The sequence below is a fragment of the Mustela putorius genome, unplaced genomic scaffold (genome assembly GCF_011764305.1).
Source record: "Mustela putorius furo isolate JIRA1106 unplaced genomic scaffold, ASM1176430v1.1 tig00000127_pilon_pilon_pilon, whole genome shotgun sequence".
Lineage (NCBI taxonomy): Eukaryota > Metazoa > Chordata > Mammalia > Carnivora > Mustelidae > Mustela > Mustela putorius.
Genome location: NW_025421288.1, coordinates 3,339,684 through 3,354,280, shown reverse-complemented (window position 1 = coordinate 3,354,280; position 14,597 = coordinate 3,339,684). Strand labels below are relative to the sequence as shown.

At 35.3% G+C, this 14,597-nt stretch overlaps 1 protein-coding gene across 1 annotated transcript; it reads left to right on the top strand.

The window, feature by feature from the left end:
* The first annotated feature begins 13,150 nt into the window (after positions 1-13,150).
* LOC101683872 (olfactory receptor 1038) lies at positions 13,151-14,110 on the top strand. The gene has a single exon (XM_004782233.1). The coding sequence runs from the start codon at positions 13,151-13,153 to the stop codon at positions 14,108-14,110; it is 960 nt and encodes a 319-aa protein (XP_004782290.1).
* The last annotated feature ends 487 nt before the right edge of the window (positions 14,111-14,597 follow it).

The window sequence follows — 14,597 nt, the reverse complement described above, 5'->3', positions numbered from 1 at the left end:
CTCACCTTCATCTCCAAAGTCAGAATTAATTTATCTTATTCCATATATAACTCGCCTGTAGTTATCACAACTTACATGGTGTGGTTTTGGGGAGTTACATGTCTCTTTCCACCTCTGAGACTGTGAAAGTTCACTTTAATTTTGTGAGGAAAATAAAAGATAAGAAATTCTCACCATATCAAATACACATATACATATAGACAGTGTGTGAAATCTCTTTTTCTCCCCAAAGGTATTACCCAAAGGGAAACAGTTTTGTCTAAGTGGTCAGAAAAATCATCTTTTAAATTTTCTCTTCTTCCTTTATTGACTCAGCTTAACACTGTAAATGGCACCTAATGCATTCTCCAAAATTACACAAAATACATACATGCACACATACATGTATTCATACAAACATATATAAGTGTTGTGTATGGATATATATATGCATATGTGTATGTGTATAAACACACATGCATACTCACATACATAAAATCTGACATGAAAACAATTTTCTCTCTCATTCATTTTCTTCCTTCTTGGTAGAACCAAAGCTCACCTTGTGAAAGGTGTGTTTGGATAGAATTTTGGAACTGGCTTGTCTTCCTGAGCTGGCATCTCCCTTCTCTGGGTGTAGAGCAGAAGGGGAAATGAGAAAGTGTTGATGGGATCACTTTGGATGTTTGAAAGGTGGAAGTTTTATTATGAGTTACTTTTCTTGGTACTCATACTGGAATCAGGCTCATTTTCTTCCCTTGTACAACCATTAAAAGAGAGGAAAAAAATGCAAAATCTACATTTTCATCAATTTCAGATTTTGAAAAGACCAGCCCCCATTTTTGTGTATTACTTTCACTTCTGAATAGCTTTTTAATACACATTTCTTGAACCCATCAAGATTTTCTCCTAAGAGAAAGGCAATACATACATAAAAGCTTGTCTTCTACAGAAACTGATTTCTGAAGTTTTGTCAACAGTGAAATATATTTCCTCCAAAGGAAGCCTTAGTCTCAGTGAGCTACTGAGGGGTATAGCTTATTCTGGGAGCATTAAGAGGATTATTTCATTCTTGCGTTTAGATGTTAGCTTCATCCAGTTGGAGCGGAGTCAGACAGGGTCATCTATTTTCTTTTTAATGGGGAAAACTGGATGACTTGGGGAAGGTCTGTGGAAATGACAAACCATACCTGTTTAACCTACCTGGTTGTGGAAGAAATCCTCTCCTGAATGTTTTCAAAGGGGCCTCCTTCCAATGACACTATCCAATGATAGTGAGTGTACGTGAATGAGTGATATAGGCTTTATACAATGGAGTCTTTATTCCCTAGCAAGTTAATTCCCAGTGTTCCACAACATGACTACCTTAGGGTCACTGACACTCCAGGGCACAACTATGATTAAAAAGTTCTAATTAGGAAAAGATTAGTCCAGGAAACAAATTTGACATTAGGTCATATTCAAATTAGAACTGTCTCACCATAAAATCACTAGTCTTTGGTTATGTATGTCCAATCTGATTTATGTAAACAAAACAAAGAGAAACAAAATCAAATGGCAAGCAATTTAAATTACAACCATTTTTAATGTCATTATTTGTAATTGTCCCTTTCTGCCTATGTGACCATTTTAGAGGGATTCTGATTTAATCATTTGTCTTATCTAGCTGAGTGAGTTTTATATCTAGAAGTTCTAAATTTTTTAAAAGGTATTTTATTTATATATTTGACAGACAGAGATCGCAAGCATGCCGAGACAGAGAGGCATGCCGAGAGAGAGAGAGAGAGAGAGAGAGAGAGGAAGTCAGGTTCCCTGCTGAGCAGAGAGCCCCATGTGGGGCTTGGTCCCAGGTCCCTGGGATCATGACCTAAGTTGAAGGCAGAGGCTTTAACCCACTGAGCCACCCAGACGCCTCTAGAAGTTCTAAATTTTTAAGCGACAATTCTGTTTATTTTTTCTTTGCTAAGTTGTGGACATGAAAATAATAACAAATCCCCTTTATTTATATTTTAGAGAGTTGACATTTAAAGTCACGTTTCATTAATTTGTTGAATGACTTAAGACAAGAACCTAAACTCTTTGTCCAAATAGCCAACTGCCTTGATGTTATTTAATTAAATAACCCGTCTTTCTTATTAATTTACAATTTAAAAGTATCATTTTATTTACTAGAATAATTCAATAAACTTGACTAGCTTCTGATTATAATAAATATCTTGGAGTTTTAGAAATTTATCAAAAGCATTTTTATATATCCTTTCTTTTGTAAAATAAATATTTTACAGAATATAAATGAAGTATATGTATATGTATGCTGATTATAAAATTTTATACATGGGAAGATAGAAATGCAAATATAAAAATAAATATATGTCACATACAAATTCATATCATCTACCAGAGGTAACTGTTCTTTAAATTTAGGGGGACTTTTGATTTTCTCTTTTTCCTTTATATTTTTATGTATTTCATTAAATTGGGCTCATAGAGTATATGAAAATTTACTACTTATGATTACCATTTTTACCATCAATATATCAGGATTTTACATGTTATTTAAATTTCTTTCCAAGGCATGTTTTCTACTATAACTGTAACAGTTCCTATTTCTACATTTTGTGATTTAAAAAAAAAATTATAATTCTTTTATTCAAAATTTGTTTTGAATGTTCCAGTATTTTAGGGTAGAATGCTAAATGGCTCTAAAGGTTCAGAATATCTGAGAAACTAAGGGAAATGCCACCTTCTGTACTGCCCTTCTTCATCTGGTGATTTTAATTAAATAATTGATGGTCATTAAGAAAAAACTGAAGTCAGAGTTACTCCAGTGTTGATGATGAAATTGTCTCTCTGTGTCTTATTAAAAACTCTTCATTGCAAACAGAATTCCCTACTGTAATTGCTTCACAGAGGCTACTTGATAATCAGTTTCAAGGGGCCTTATTAAAATGACAAGGTTTTCAGCTTTTTCATGGGGACATATTAAATGAAACCCATTTCAGCAAACATAAAGTTTCAGAGTAGAATTAATGAATCTGCAGTTTAGTTTGAGTGTGTGGAGATTATCATCTGATTCCTCGGGGATGGCTATTTCCTCTACCTTGAACTGCCTTCCTTTGGGAGATAAGATATTGTAGTGGGAAGAGAAGGGGATGTGGAGTCAGATCTAGGTTTGCAAGCAGACCCTTCTGCTGTCTACACATGTGCTCTTGCGAAGGCCATAAATTCTGAGCCTCAATTAAGAAATGAAAATGCTACTAATAGCAAGGGGTTATTTTGAAGAGTAAACGCATAACAGATTTTAATTACTTTGCAAACTACAAATTGATCATATAATGATCATGAGTAGAATATTAATGGTCATAATTAAGAAGCACTAAAATTCATTGGGTGCTTATTATGTGCCAGACAAGGTATAAAAATGTCTACATACATGTGAATCAAAAAGTAATTCTTATTCTTTCCCAAACAAGAATCCCACTCTAACAATGAATTCCACATCACACCCAGGGAATAGTAAACTGTTAATCACACCTCTAAATTCTCTCATTTTTCATGGGATACACATCAGTTGCAACATGTAATTTTTTTTCCATTTTGAATTCCACAAATTGTAATGTTTCTACATATGGGGTTTAGGCAAAACTCATTATTATGATCTACAATGTTGTGTATCCATGGTCCTGACTGTCTTTTCTAATTTCTCCTGCTTTTTCCTTTCCTGTCCACCATGAAATTCCTTTCCTTCATTGATTGTAGCTATCCATTTTGTCTTTGCATATTCTGTATCACTGAAATATTATCCCATAGTTTTTCCTCTCTGTAATGACTAAATCTCTCATCTTCTTAGTACAAGGTCAAAAGTTAACATCTTGGTAAAATTTTCACTAAATTCACATAATTTTCTCTTAACTAATCTTCCAAAGAAGGAAGAATGCTGATTGATTATTTCTCAGGATACTGTGTCTTCCTTAAGTCACTGTTATATTTCTCATGCTATATTATATGCATTTTCTTTGTCTGTCTCTCTCATTAGACTCTGAGCTACATGATAAATAAAATAATATAAATAAAATAAACACTTTAAAAATAATATTCAGTAATTAGGGGAATAATTTGAATAAAATGACCTAAAAGAAAAGAAACAACATAGTAGATTATTATTTCTATATTTCTTTAGTGCCTTTTTATTTGAATATTTTTGAGTATGTCTTAGTTTAATACACACATATATAATAGACCTCACAAGATTGTTAATAGATTTTTCCCACTTTGTTTTTTTTTTTTAAGATTTATTTATTTATTTGGGCGGTGGGGTGGAGGGAGGGGGAGAGAGTCAAGCAGTCTCTGCACTGAGCATGGAACCTGAAATGGGGTTGATCTCACAAGCCTAAAATCATGACTGTGTTTTTTATTTTTTTTTAATTTTTCTATTTTTTTGTGTTTTCTTTAAATTTATTTTTTATTTATTTTCAGCATAACAGTATTCATCATTTTTGCACCACACCCAGTGCTCCATGCAATCCATGCCCTCTATAATACCCACCACCTGGTACGCCGACCTCCCACCCCCTGCCCCTTCAAAACCCTCAGATTGTTTTTCAGAGTCCATAGTCTCTCATGGCTCACCTCCCCTTCCAGTTTCCCTCAACTCCCTTCTCCTCTCCATCTCCCCATGTACTCCATGCTATTTGTTATGCTCCACAAATAAGTGAAACCATATGATAATTCACTCTCTCTGATAGACTTATTTTACTCAGCATAATCTCTTCCAGTCCTGTCCATGTTCCTACAAAGTTTGGGTATTCATCCTTTCTGATGGAGGCATAATACTCCATAGTGTATATGGACCACATCTTCCTCATCCATTCGTCCGTTGAAGGGCATCTTGGTTCTTTCCACAGTTTGGCGACCGTGGCCATTGTTGCTATAAACATTGGGGTACAGATGGCCCTTCTTTTCACTACATCTGTATTTTTGGTGTAAAAATACCCACTAGTGCAATTGCAGGGTCATAGGGAAGCTCTATTTTTAATTTCTTGAGGAATCTCCACACTGTTCTCCAAAGTGGCTGCACCAACTTGCATTCCCACCAACAGTGTAAGAGGGTTCCCCTTTCTCCACATCCTCTCCAACACATGTTGTTTCCTGTCTTGCTAATTTTGGCCAATCTAACTGGTGTAAGGTGGTATCTCAATGTGGTTTTACTTTGAATCTCCGTGATGGCTAGTGATGATGAACATTTTTTCATGTGTCTGATAGCCATTTGTATGTCTCCACTGGAGCAAAGTCAATGTACAGAAATCAGTGGCTTTCTTATACACTAACAATGAAAATACAGAAAGGGAAATTAGAGAATCGATTCCATTTACTATAGCACCAAGAACCATAAGATACCTGGGAATAAACCTAACCAAAGAGGTAAAGGAACTGTACTTAAGGAACTACAGAACACCCATGAAAGAAATTGAAGAAGACACAAAAAGATGGAAGACCATTCCATGCTCTTGGATCAGAAGAATAAACATTGTTAAAATGTCTATACTGCCTAGAGCAATCTATACTTTTAATACCATTCCAATCAAAGTTCCACCAGTATTTTTCAGAGAGCTGGAGCAAATAATCCTAAAATTTGTATGGAATCAGAAGAGACCCCGAATTGCTGAGGAAATGTTGAAAAAAAAATAAAACTGGGGGCATCACGCTACCTGATTTCAAGCTTTATTACAAAGCTGTGATCACCATCGTGTTTTTAACATTTCTGGTAAGTAAGAGTGCCATTTCTGGTGAAATTTAATTATTCTGATTCATTGATTTCCTTGGGTTTTGCTGATCACATTATTTATGAAACATGTTTTTATTCCTTTCTTTAAAAATTTTATTTCTCTTATTTTTGTTTTGTACAGATTTCCTGGTCTCCTTGATAATACTTTTAATAGAGATGTATTGATATTTTAACCTCACCAGCTAGTATGACTACTTACAAATTTTAAAATGTGTTTATCCTTTTAATTAATGAATTATTATTAGTAATTATTTTTAGTAGGGACATTTTCAAAGACACACAAAATGAGAAGATTTGATATAATAATCCCTACCCCAATAACAATTGTCCAGCTTCAGAGTCTACATTAATTGTTTGGATTTAATTTATCCATACTTCTTACCCCATTCACTAGCCCCCCAAATTTATTTTGAAATAAATCCCAGAATTCACACCATTTCATCTATCAGTGTTCTCCAGACAAAGACCTCCAGCGAGAACCTCTAGTCAAAGTTGTGTTACTGTTACTTGTTTCAACAAGGGAGGTTTAACACCATGGGAAACAGGTCCATCTCAATAAGGGGGCTTAGATATCAAGCTTGATATGGGATTTTATCCTGTGAATTTATTTATGGTAGGGTTCAAGAAAGCATGTTTGCATTCTGGATTAGTTGCAGTCATTGAGTGACTGTGTTTTTATAATTTGATATGTTAATGGTTCTTATTTAGATCATGGACAAATTGGAGTCAGGTTAAAGCTTTAGTTGGTAAAGAAGACACAGTCCCTTATATTAGCCAGATGGAAAAGATGTTTGACCATTTTTGTGGTTTAGACACAGTGTTCTCGATTTTGTCTAGATCTATGACATTATTACTGAGTGACTCTCTTTTTGTCTTGCTTCATTACCATTACCCAGTAAACTTTTCTCATGTTGGTGCTCTGTGAAATTATTGACATATCATTAATATTATTGATATGATACTACAGCTTAGCTTTTAGTGTCAGACTAGATCCCACCTGACAATTCTCAAAAAATGTTTTTGCTTCCTCATATCCACACATATCTCACTGAAGATACATAATTTTGATCACATGGATAAAATGTTGAGTTAATATATTAAGCATGTAGTAAAAATCCATGTACCTTACAGATCATTTCTAGGAATAGTAATCTTATCCATTCTTTAAATCCCATCTTGGGTTCTTCATTTACCCAAAGGTCTTAGAATACACCCACCTCCACTTAAATAGAAGTGATCTTACTGACTAGAAACTTCCCAAAACGTTTAATTTTCAAAAACAACAAAAAAGTAAGATTACTTGCAAAGGAATTTGAGAATTATTGATCAGATTCCTGAGAATAAAACTATATAATTCAAATGAAGAGATGTTAACAAGCAAAGAATTGTAATGCACTTAGAACCTAAGAAAAGTGCAGTCATATCATTACTTCAAGGTTTGAAGGGACATAGGGAGTTGGAGAAGCCCAATGGGAGGAAGGCTGTGGATGAGGGGCTGACTGGAGGAACCCAGAGGGAGGGTTGCATCTTCTGCTTAAGACATGGTACCAAAGTGAGGCGAGAGCAGGGGCAGGGACGAAGGGCACTGACCTCCCTCTCTTGGTGCCATCAAACCTCTTGTCACAACCTCCTTATGGCTGCATTTAGTTGGATCCAGCTCTCATGCATGTTTAGGAGATGCGGTTACTCTGTGTATGCTTAAAGCAGAGAAAGGACGAGAATTCACAACCAATTCATGGTTATGTCTCTGGGGTCAAAATATGATTTTTCACTTACTCAGTGGGTGACCTTAAGCAAGATGCCCAATCTCTCTATACTTTGGTTTCCTCCTTTGACAGTAATAATGATAGTTATATCACAGGATTGTTGTGAAAATTAAATGTACATATAATGTATAAAAATTTATATAATATCATATATAAATAAATAAAAATTACACACAGACACACACACAACACACAAGTGCCTGGAACAATATGAGTGACCCTAAATAAATGTTTGTATATATTATCATTAGTGAAGAGAGATGTTCTTCTATCTATTTATAGGAGAAAGCTGTTTAAGAGAGAATTGTTTAAGTTGAGAAGGCTTAGTTTCCTCATCTGTTTAAATGACCATGTTAAGTTAGATGACCCTGGATGTTTACATTGAAAAAGATGCAAATAATTAGTTGTAAGACCTTCAAAAATTGAATGCAAGGGTTAGTGTTGGTAAGGATGTGGAGAAATTGTCTTATACCTAATTGATAGGAATACACTATGGTATAGCTGCTATGGAAAACGTTATAGAGGCTTCCTCAAAAAAATGAAAATAGAACTACCTTATCCTTCATCAATCTCACTTTTGGATATATATCTCAAAAACTTGAAATCAAGATCTAGAAGAGATATCGAAATCCTCACATTTCTTGCATCATTTTTCCCAATAACCACAGTGCAGAAGCAACTTAAATGCCCATAAAGAAAATATGGCATATACCTACAATAGAATATCCTTCAGCTGTGAAGAAGGAGGAAATTCTGCCGTATGTAAGAACATGAAGATATTACACTAAGTGCAATAAGCCAGCTACAGAAGGATGAACACTGCATTATTCTAAGTAGAAGAATGAGGCATCTAACATTGACTCATAGAAAGAGTAGAATGGTGGCTTCCAGGGACCGGGGGTTGAAGGAAATGAGAGTTGTTTGTCAATGGGTAGAAAAGGTCCATATGTTCTAGGGCTCTGCTGTGCAACATTTTGTCTATAGTTAACAGTGCTGTATTGTGCACTTAAGAAATTGCCAAAGAGGTTCCATCTCATGTGAAATGTTTTTTACCATGATTAAGAAATAAAAGCTGAAAAAAGTGTGGTTTATTAAATGATAAGGATACAATATACATTTTTCCAGGTTCCAGAGGAAATCTGACAAAGAACTGAAGAGTGTTCATTGTCTGTATCAGTAGGATAATTATCAGACAAGCTATAAAGAATTGGCTTCAGTGGTGGAGGGAAAAGTTGGATTGGAAAGTACAAAAGATTGGGAGAACTTGGAAGCAGTAGAAACATTTTCCAGGAATGTTTGCTTCTTCTATGAGTTTTGTTTTACACACACACTTATCTAGTAATGTATGATATATACTAGGCTTAAAAATGGCTTTCTAGTTTGAAATTTGGTAAGAAACTGGATTTTACTATTAATAAAAACACATTTTCTTTTTTATATAGACTCACCAAGGTAGAATCTGAAACTGGTTTTCAGGTATGATTTTGGATTATTTTGGCTTTATTTACTTTTTGTTTTCTCTTAGTTTTTTTTTTTTAAGATTTTATTTATTTGACAGAGAGAGAGAGAGAGATCATAAGTAGGCAGAGAGGCAGGGAAAGAAAGAGGGGGAAGCAGGTTCCCTTCTGAGCAGAGAGCCCGATGCGGGCCTCCATCCTAGGATCCTGGCATTATGACCTGAGCTGAAGGCAGAGGCTTAACCCACTGAACCACCCAGGCACTTCTCCTCTTACTTTTTAAAAAAACATCTTCTGAAAACTTACTTACCATAGAGTTTACTGAATCCTTCCCATATATGAATTTATTCAATCCTCACAAAATCATAAAGAATGTACAATTTTTATTTGATTTTACAATTGAGGACCAAAAATATATGGACATTGTCTAAGGTCTAACACGTTAGTTACTCAAGATTTAAGTGTTAGTCTTTTCCTTTCACAAAACTTGTATTTTTATTCAAATGAACCAAGGTTCACAGTCTTTTCATATTGTTTCTAATAGTATAGTCTACTTTTTCCTTCATGGAAATTGTCTGATTGGTGTACTTGAAGTATGGTTCCTTTAGGAATACAGATAATTAAAAAGATTTTTTAAACTCCCCAATATAATTTGTCCAGCTCATCTTAATTTGAGAAAAATAAGAAAGAAAACTCTCAGATGTCTCCAGATATCTCCAGATAAAAAAGCTCTCAGATATCTCCAGAGGTTCAAATTTAAACCCAAAGGGATCTAGGAACTAATAAATCACCCAAACAACTTCAGAATGAGCTCACTCATAGCTTAGGATTATTGCTAAGCCCAGGTGAGTCATGGAATTTGTATATGGAGTGAATCACCAATGCTCTACCAATGACTAGGTTTTCCATTAGAAACCTCTCCTCTTGGTGAGTTGTGGTAGTCGATGGAATAAATGAGCCTGCTTTTAGAGAAAATGCCTATAACATCCTAACTGCATTTCTTAGTTTCATACTCCTTATTGTTACACTCTTTGCTTTTCGGTACTTTCTAAAGGATGTCTGCTTCCTTATTCATCTCCAATTCTCTGTCCTTCTTTCCATCCCTACCTTCCTCCCTTCTGTTTGTCTGTCTGTCATTCCTTTAAATGACCTCATATTGAGTTAGCGAGATAATCTTGAATCACCCTCTGTCCTACAGTAGTACCCACAAAAGCTAGTTGTTATTATATAGCCAATGGAGTAGAAATACATGAGCGGGTGGGTTTTTCTGTCTAAAATTCTATTATAAGAATGGACGACCAAGAATGGCTCTACACTTAAGTGCTGGTAACAGTGTTTATCTCTCTTGGCCTTTGGAAACACCAAATGTTTTGTAATAAATAAAGAATGAGTACTCACTGTAATTTTTGAATCCTGACATAAAATAGAAATCCACTGGATTTCATTTTTCTAATTTTGCTTCTCAGAAGAGATGTTCTTGATGCCTCAAGAAGGGTTTTAAGATAATCAGTCTTACACCCATGCTTCCTAACCCTTTTTTATGTTATGCCATGTCATTGGTATGTGTTTTGGGACACACAAAGGGAGCACTGATGGCTGAAGAAGTCACATTGTTTGCACATCTGTACACCTGTACACCTAGTATACTGGTGGTGTTCAGTGTGCCTCTGGAGCCTGGTAAGTTCTGGAGAAGAAAGCAAGCTTGGTGAAGCCCTGGAATGATGGATGCTTGGCTTGGAGAAACCATACAGACCCTTATAAAAAGCAGGGAACAAGACCTGGATAAGACTAGACAGTGAGTAAATAGAGAATAACTTGGTGTATAGAGCAGTGGATAGGAGAGAAGAGGATTATCAATGACTATTTCCTTCTTCCCTGTCTATTGAACTCATTTTCTGTGTAAAATTTTCCCATTATGTTAATTGCCAAAGTGTGTAGACACATCAGGGGTAGTTCCCTAATCCTTATTAAGAAGAGGCAAACCCTTAAAGAATTTGTACAAAGAAAAGATTTAATGTGCTCAAAAACTATGTTTTGAGAACCTCGATGGGCAAAATGGAATCTTATAAAGACTGATGGAGAACCAAATAAATGAAGTTCTTTTTTGTTAAAAACAGGATCCAACTACGGACTAAAAATGATCATCACCAATTAATTTGGTACTCAAATAACTGAAAATAACAAGTATTTGTCTTGCTATACATATTTAAGTAAACATCTAAAATGTTTCACCAATAGCTCAAATAGGTATAAAAGATGTAGTTTTTCATGTTATAAGTATTGGCATTCATATATATATGAATTTATGTATATACAGATATATGTACACATACATACACATATATGCCTAAAAATAGTGTAATATTATGGTAATAAATAATTGCCATCATCCATTGAAAATAAGAGACTCCTTTGTAAAATTAGGTAGCATAAAACATTTTTTTGTCCTTAAATTCATTTATTCATTCAATTTCCATCAAAAGAAAAAGTAAACCTAATGTAATATATTATGTTATAGAAAGTATTTCCCTGGCCATTTTTCCTTACTCCCCTAAAACTCAAATACATGCACACACACACTAGAATTTTATTATTGTAACAATAGATTCTATAGCTTTTATATATTACATTAGTAAAATATTTCTATTTGAGTTGTAATCACAAGTAAGTGATTGAAATAACTGATATACTCCTGATGTTGATGCATAATTGTTCGATACGGATTTAACTTTTATTTGAAATTTATCTTATTAATGAGATGGGGGTATATTTATGCAGTCATATGAAAGGAATTATCTAAATGTCTAACTGTTGGACAAGGAATCATACACACATTCCAGGTAAGTGAGAGATACACCTTGCATTTGTGAAATGTGAAAAGTGTGAGTTTTGAAAAGGGAAGATGAAAACAAAACAAACAAAAAACCAAGATCACAGATGCCTTCTCAGACAAATGAGTTTCAGAAAGGAACAGATAAAAATAATGGAGGGATTGAAAATTAATTTTCTTGAAAATATTCTTGTCCACATATACTTTGGTGAGTCTTTTCATGTGAGTAGAAATAGCCATACTCCAATGTGATTTCCTCTGGCATGGTGGAGTCACTGTTACTCAAACATATTCAGCCATAGGTCAGGCAAACAAAACCAAAAGAGAAATAAAAGTAAGTTTGAAAATATGGCTGATTTTTGCTTGCCATTCTCATGAATTTGTTTTTTAGGCTACTTTTTCCCAAACATGTCTGTATATAGGAATCCCCTGGGGGGCTTTAAAATACTGATGCCTGGGTACTAACCAGACATTTTGATTAAACTGGTAGGGGGTTCCTGGGCATTGAGATGTTAAAACACTCCATATGTGATTCAATGTGCAGTCAACTTTAAGACAAAACTCACTTTAGGAAGGATACAATGAAACAAGAAACAACAGTGCTTATTAAGTAAATCTTCAGCTGAACTATGTCAGTGATTTTGAGGACTTTCCCTCAAAATTGACAGAGATGTGGAAATGACAGAATAAATAGGAAGACTTTGAGACAGTGTTTGCTTTAGAAAAACCTATAGAAAATAATTGGAGACTATGAAAAAAAATACTTTTAAAAAATTAGAGGAATTGATAAAATAATCCAGAGAATAGTAAGGTAGATACAAAATCATAAATGCTCTTTTGTATGAGCACTTTAACAAATGTCTGTAGGTAGTCTTGTTTCTAGGGTGATTTAAAAGTTTCTTGAGTTTGGAATCCAAACTCCACCTTAATATTAATATTAACATAGCTTCATTTATGAGTTACCTGTTTCTGTGCTGCTATATTTATATGCATACAAAGAAAAGATAGTAGCAACAAAAACACTGAAATCTTAGTGGTCTCAAGTGTTTTCTATCAGGTGGTATTGCAATTTTAACCAGCACCCTTCCATGTTCTTAAAAATTACAAAGCAAAACAACTTTCAAGAAAGCTATTCTGAGAGCATGGGACTCCTCTCCCTGAGGCAAGGATGCATGTCATCAGAGAGCTAACGTGTACTTTTTGCCCACAAGACAACATGGTTCAAGGCAAGAAGACACCAGCAATCATCTTTTGTCAACAGTGACAAGGGCCATGAGAAGCATGATTTGTATTCTTCAACTTGCAACAAAATCAACAAAATTCACTGGGATAAATGGCCAATGTCAATATCACCTATGTCACTGAGTTCATTCTAAAGGGAATTACAGACTGGCCAGAGCTTCAGGCCCCATGCTTTGTGGTGTTTTTCATCATCTATCTGGTCACAGTGCTGGGCAACCTGGGGTTGATAACCTTAATCAGGATTGATGCTCGACTCCACACACCTATGTACTATTTCCTCAGTCACTTGGCCTTTGTTGATGTTTGCTACTCCTCTGCTATCACACCAAAGATGATGGTGAATTTTGTTGTGGAACTCAATACTATTTCTTTCCATGCTTGTGCAACACAGCTGGGCTGTTTTCTCACCTTCATGATCACTGAGTGTTTCCTTTTGTCTTCCATGGCCTATGATCGCTATGTAGCTATCTGTAGTCCTCTGCACTATTCAACACTGATGTCAAGAAGACTCTGCATTCAATTAGTGGCAGTGCCATATATATACAGCTTTCTGGTTGCCCTATTCCATACTATTATCACCTTCCGTCTAACTTACTGTGGCCCCAATGTAATTAACCATTTCTACTGTGATGACCTCCCTCTCTTGGCTCTGTCCTGTTCAGACACACACATCAAGGAAATTCTGATCTTTGCCTTTGCTGGTTTTGATATGATCTGTTCCTCTTCCATCGTCCTCACCTCCTACATCTTTATCATTGCAGCCATATTAAGGATCCGCTCTACCCAGGGGCGACGCAAGGCCATTTCTACCTGTGGCTCCCATATGGTGGCTGTCACTATTTTCTATGGCACCTTGATCTTTATGTACCTACAGCCTAAATCAAATCATTCCCTGGACACAGATAAAATGGCATCTGTATTTTACACAGTGGTGATCCCAATGTTGAATCCCCTGATCTATAGTTTAAGGAACAAAGAGGTGAAGGATGCCTCAAAGAAAGCCTTAGATAAATGTTGTGAAACCTTAAAGCTGTTAAAATTAAGGAAATAACAATAATAAATTCTTTATTGAATGCAAGAAGATAAATAAATCAAGCTTTCTCCTGCTGACATTTCTTTTTTTTTTAAATTTTTTATTTTTTATAAACATATATTTTTATCCCCAGGGGTACAGGTCTGTGAATCACCAGGTTTACACACTTCACAGCACTCACCAAAGCCCATACCCTCCCCAATGTCCATAATTCCACCCCCTTCTCCCAACTTCCCTCCCCCCAGCAACCCTCAGTTTGTTTTGTGAGATTAAGAGTCACTTACGGTTTGTCTCCCTCCCAATTCCATCTTGTTTCATTGATTCTTCTTCTACCCACTTAAGCCCCCATGTTGCGTCACCACTTCCTCATATGAGGGAGATCATATGATAGTTGTCTTTCTCCACTTGACTTATTTCGCTAAGCATGATACGCTCTAGTTCCATCCATGTTGTTGCAAATGGCAAGATTTCATTTCTTTTGATGGCTGCATAGTATTCCATTGTG

Excerpts from the sequence above, each read along its gene's own strand:
- LOC101683872 (XM_004782233.1), top strand. The coding sequence starts at position 13,151 with ATGGCCAATGTCAATATCACCTATGTCACTGAGTTCATTCTAAAGGGA.